Source organism: Cannabis sativa, chromosome X (genome assembly GCF_029168945.1).
Source record: "Cannabis sativa cultivar Pink pepper isolate KNU-18-1 chromosome X, ASM2916894v1, whole genome shotgun sequence".
Classification (NCBI taxonomy): domain Eukaryota; kingdom Viridiplantae; phylum Streptophyta; class Magnoliopsida; order Rosales; family Cannabaceae; genus Cannabis; species Cannabis sativa.
In genome coordinates this window covers 26,750,830-26,756,204 of record NC_083610.1, presented here as the reverse complement: position 1 = coordinate 26,756,204, position 5,375 = coordinate 26,750,830, and the positions used below count along the sequence as shown (strand labels likewise).

Sequence of the window (5,375 nt, the reverse complement as noted above, 5' to 3'; positions counted from 1 at the left end):
CGAAAATTGTGTTTCTTCTCCAACTTCCAAAATTGTACCTCCAGTGGCGAGGACTGCGACAAGGTTGACAGTGGGAGTTGGGTTTCTCTTGGATGGGAAAACGAGAAGGAAAGAGGGAAATTGAGTTAGAGAGAATGAGACTTTTTATATGACAGGGGTATTTTTGAGATTAAGGGAAAATGAACGTAATTTTTTATAGTTTTCAACTTGGTTTTTTTTTTTTTAAGTAAATTATTGGCCAATTATAAGTATGAAAAATTGAATTTCTCTTCAACTTTATGTTTATTATGTATATATTTTTAAACTCTGGTCCCAATAAATAAAATTTTGGGTATACTACTATGAAGGTGATATAATATCAGTTCCGAAATTGCTAGGGACTCATAATGCGCTATATTGGTATGATTTTGCCAAATTTAAGAAAACGAAGTTGACTTTTTCGCATTAAAATATAATAAACTTTAATACAAGTATATACATTAGCTTGTTCACGTACGACTAAAAAAAAGAACACTTAAATAAGAAAGAATATGTAATTACCAACAGTAGTCTAGAATACAACATATATATCATGTCTAGAAGCACTTGTTACCCAAATATATATATTATTAATATATATACAGTTTCATTCTTCTTCTTCTTCCTCCTCTTCTTTTTTTCTTTATCATATATCTCTCGCTCACTCTAAAAGATTAACAAGGAATCCTTCTCATAATTCATCTTCTCCAGATTAGGCTGCACAGCAAACTGGATCATAGGTGGTGGTCCACAAGTCAATGCCAAAGTGTCAATGGACCCTTCAGGAATGTGCTCCCTCAGTATACCCTCCGTGATGAAGCCCGTGCTGTATTCCCACCCTTCCTTAGCACTCTCCACCACATACCACACTTTGAACCTGTCACACTTCCTGGCCCAACCGTCAAGTTCCTCTTTCAACAGTATATCATCCTCAGTCCGGTTGGCATAAACGACAAACATCTCAGTCTCGTCTTCTGGGTCCTTAAGGATGGCCTGGACCACCTGATAAATCGGCGTGATCCCGGTCCCACCCGCCAGCATAGCAAGCTTCTTAGCAAATTTGGGTTTACCATGGACCGAAAACTGACCTCGGCCCAAATACTCAATGTGGCCCAATGGGCCTTTCACGTCCAACATTGATCCCAAACTCAACGAGTCCAAATACTGAGACATCATCCCACCGTTGGGGAATCTAGGATGAACATTCTTGAAGTAGATCTTCACCACGAGCTCGAAGAAGCCCACTTCGTCCACCGAGCTCGTCGGAGTGTAGGCTCTCATACAGAGCTTCTCATCAATGGTGGCACATAAAAAGATGTGCTTGCCAACGGGGAGGCCCAATAACTGATCCTCGGAAGGAAGAGCGAACTTAAAAACTCTCACGTCATGGGAGATAGATGTCTTTTCGACGAGTTTGCATGGGATTTTCTCCCTAGGTACCAATGCCACTGCACGTGTCATCATTGTCGGCGCCTCTTTGATAGGCGCCAAGTGGGAGAGCGCATTAGACGAGCCGTGAACAGAGTTGTTCGGTGAAGAGCCGTCGGAAGCGTAGCCGGAGGTGATAAGTTCGCCGATACGGTAGTCTTCGAGCATTTTCTTGGCCTTATCGGAGTGGATGGCTTCGAACTCTTCCGTACAGTCTGTACCGGCGTTGATGAGAATGCTGTCTGCGCCGCCAGGGTGGTCTTTGACAAAGCGTGTGCAGTCGTAGATGTGGCCGTGGACGATGATCCAGCAAGACTGGGCTGAGTTGTGCTTCCTAACTTCGGATAAGGAGTAAGTCTTTGAAGTGGTGTTCATGAATGGTGATGACACACTCTTTTTGAGAGTGTGGTTTGTCTCGGTGGACTCCAAATGTCGCTCCTTCGCCATCCACCCGCCCGATTGGTTTCCGGGTTGGGTCGGGTGCTCAAATATAATTCCAATTTCACCCTTGTGGGGCTTGCACACACTCGTCTTCACTCTGAACCAACAGTTGTTCATCATTCCCTATAGTTGGATACCATAATAAATATTAATCAGTTACCGCAAAATTATTGTGCATATATTTAATAAAGTAAGATAATAAAAAAAAAATTGAGTTTCCATGATCATTAAATTTCACTAAGGCACAAAAAAAATATCATCAACTAGGGGCATATATATTATTCAGTGTAACTGACTTGACAGTGGACCAATTTGGTCCACAGTACAGACACGACAAACACACTTGAGGTTTTCATAATTTTAATAAATGAGTTATTTTAGGCTACAATTTACTGTGTCGTAATTAGTTGATGTTCTGATGAGAACGATTTATTTGACTAAAGAATTAGAAAAATTAATAAAAGGCTGACGTACCATGACATTCCAGATGAGCTTCTCGGGTTGGGTATTGTGGGACTCATCCCAGGCTCGAACGGCTATTTCCTTGGCCACCAAAAGGTTGAGAACTTCCACTTCCAAAGACCAAAAACACCAACACCAGTATTTGCCGTACTTGTTAGGCTTCTCAGGATGGTCCAACGTGCACACGTGCCACGTCTCACCCCCGTCCATTGTAACTTCCACACGTGTCACCTTCTTTCCTCCTCCTGTAGTTTCATACCGCGTTAGTACAAACACATTCAGTATTTTAACTAAATATATTTTTAATTAAAATAATTAGTGTGACTAAAATTAAATTAGTGACACTTATAACTAAATAATATATTTTAATTATAAGTAATATTTTTTTATATCACTAAAAATTTATTATTCAAAATAACAATTTTTGATAGTGTCCATATTATTAGTGACATCATAACTTTTGCAAGTTGCGCCCTCAATTTGCATAGACAGAGATAGATATGAAAAAAACTATAGTAATAAAATAAAAATCATTGTCGGTTTTCACTGGCTGCATGTGTCTACATCGAAAAACTAATTTTAATAACTTAGTTTTTTTATTTATATTTAAAGTAAAATATGACATCAACATACACAAATCGGCGCAAGTATTTCCAAATCATTATGTTATCACATTTGTTAAAATGATAAATGCGAAGTTTGGATTTATCAAGAAAGTGCAAACTTTGGAATTTCCCATAACCCCAATTAATTGGAAAGATAAAAATAAATTAATAAAAGAGCCTGTTACAACATTAGTTAAAGAAAATTTAAAGGCCATAATCCCCAGCTAGCACTAATAACTATACCAGTAACAATATTTTTTTCCTGAATATTGATTCTCTAGTGTTCTGACCAACTAAAATTAATTATTTTTGTAAATAAATAAACTATATAATTAGTAAGATGACTCTTGCCATCGGTTAGTAATAATTCATAAAAATTATTATATTAAAATAAATAAAATCCTATAAATTAACAACAATAGAAACGGTGCCTTTATTATTTCTCAAAATTATATTGTATTAATGAGAGACTTACCAGAATACGAATATCCCTTTAACGTGTAGGGTCTCTGAGTGGTCCACGAGTTAATGGGCAAGATCTCCTCGTGGCACGGCGTTGTTATCACTGAGTTTATGTTCAACTCGTTTATTATATGTTCGGGCTTGTACCACCATGCTGCAAAAATATTGTAAACAAATGATATTTTATTTATTTATTTATTGTAACTACTTGACTGAAAAGTCCCGGAACATGAAGCATTAATTGCCCAAAATAATTTTATTTTTGTTATGTTTTTTATATATATATATATATATATATATATATATATATAAGAGAAACAAAGAATCTAGTGAAATATCAAAGAGAAATTAACTATCTATTATTGTGTATTCTTTTAAAGCACTTTTACTTTAAAGGGAAATATAACTAGGTTAGTTATATATATTTTTCTTGTTTTTTAAGAACTAAAAAAATAATGTAAAAATCCTTTCAAAAAAAATAAAATAATAAATAAAGTCAAAATGAAAAACTCACATTCTGCGTTAGCGAGCTCAGCATCAACATGAGAAGGAAGAACTCTATTATCCTTGAAATGGTAGTGGTTGTCAGATTCTGGAGTAGTAACAATAATCCTCTTGAGCCATTTTACCATACGGCCCCCAATAAAACCAGGTATAATCATCCTCACCGGAAAACCGTGGTCCGGAGCCAAAAGCTCACCGTTCTGCATGTAAGCCAGTATTATATCTCTAGAAGGGTCCATGGCCATCTCTTTCTTTATACTCGTACCGTACTTGGAGCCACCACCGCCGGGAAGGTCCTCCGCACCCTCGAAGCACACGTTGAGGGCCCCATTCTTACGGGTCATGATACCACACCGCTTCAACAAAGCGCGTAGCGGCACGCCCCGCCAAACAGAGGTCGAGATGCCAGCCGCCCCCCAGTTGAATCCAATTGTCTGCTTTACAAGGTTCTGCTCCTTTCGGCGGTTCCCGGCACAGACCAGGGAAGCACCGAATTCCCGACTAGGGAACTCGTTGACCAGTTGGTCCATGGTGAAACGGGTCGGCCTCTTGACCAACCCTGTCACCTCGACGGACCAGTCGGCCCAGTTGGCCTTGGGTACGGCCCCGTGGTTACGGACGTAGTGGAGCGGGACTGGGGTAATGAAACCGTAGTGCATGAGTCGGGTCAGGGGTGGCTCAGAGTTGAAAGGGTGCTTCCCCGTGAGACGGACCATGCTGGGGTTGCGATCGATCCAGCTGTCAGACGTACCATCATCTCTGGGATCATTGATCGACGGCTCCACTTCGTTCTTGCCCCTAACGATCAAATCCTGGTACTCCTTTTGGGTTTCGCTCTCGTCCTCCTCATCACTGGACGAATCGTCTATTGCCACGTGTTTCTTTGGAAAGTTGGTATGTACGGTGTACCCGCGAACCGGGGAGTCGGACCTGTGGCTAGGTCCGGACTTGAACGACCGAACGACGCCGTTCCTGGCGGGTTCGAGGTGAGTATACTGACGATTTTCCACTGACGCCGCCATGATGAATGAAAAATCACCTAAAAGACTTCAAATAAGAAGAAAGAGATGTAAATTGAATTACCAATATTGACTTATTTCTCTCTCTTTTCGTTTTTTCCTCTTCTTTTTCCCTTTCAAAAGAGATAGGGAGATGTTATGTATCTGTTTATGGTTATCTGGGTTCAGTGGAGAGAGTGAGACGGATGTACAAGGTCTTATATAGGCCTGCAAAGGAGGAGTGGAGTGCTCCTGGGACCCACTTGATTTTGTGTTGATTTTAATTTTTTTCTTTAATATTATTTCTATTTTTTTCTATTGTTATTATTTTGTCTATTATTAGAGAGTTTTAGTGAAGAGAAAAATACTTGTCACGTAACATAATCCATCAGCCTCATGGATGAGTTCAGAAGAGAGAGCAATCCAGCTGGTTTCGAGTTGTCGGCGCAGCATTTGA

General features: G+C 39.6%; 1 protein-coding gene across 1 annotated transcript; it reads right to left on the bottom strand.

Moving 5' to 3' along the window:
- Nucleotides 1–415: 415 nt before the first annotated feature.
- On the bottom strand, nt 416–5,120 carry LOC115713111 (nitrate reductase [NADH]). The gene is made up of 4 exons (XM_030641600.2): nt 3,931–5,120; nt 3,430–3,570; nt 2,362–2,594; nt 416–2,010 (listed from the first exon to the last, which is right to left on the bottom strand). The coding sequence occupies exons 1-4, from the start codon at nt 4,940–4,942 to the stop codon at nt 685–687; spliced, it is 2,712 nt and encodes a 903-aa protein (XP_030497460.1). The 5' UTR covers nt 4,943–5,120; the 3' UTR covers nt 416–684.
- Between the last annotated feature and the right edge of the window lie 255 nt (nt 5,121–5,375).

Bases quoted from the DNA above. Each gene is read 5' to 3' on its own strand.
- LOC115713111 (XM_030641600.2), bottom strand. From the start codon at position 4,942: ATGGCGGCGTCAGTGGAAAATCGTCAGTATACTCACCTCGAACCCGCC. The intron at 2,595-3,429 runs GTAAGTCTCTCA...ATGAAACTACAG, and splicing joins AAAGGGATATTCGTATTCTG to GAGGAGGAAAGAAGGTGACA. The intron at 2,011-2,361 runs GTACGTCAGCCT...ATCCAACTATAG, and splicing joins AGCTCATCTGGAATGTCATG to GGAATGATGAACAACTGTTG.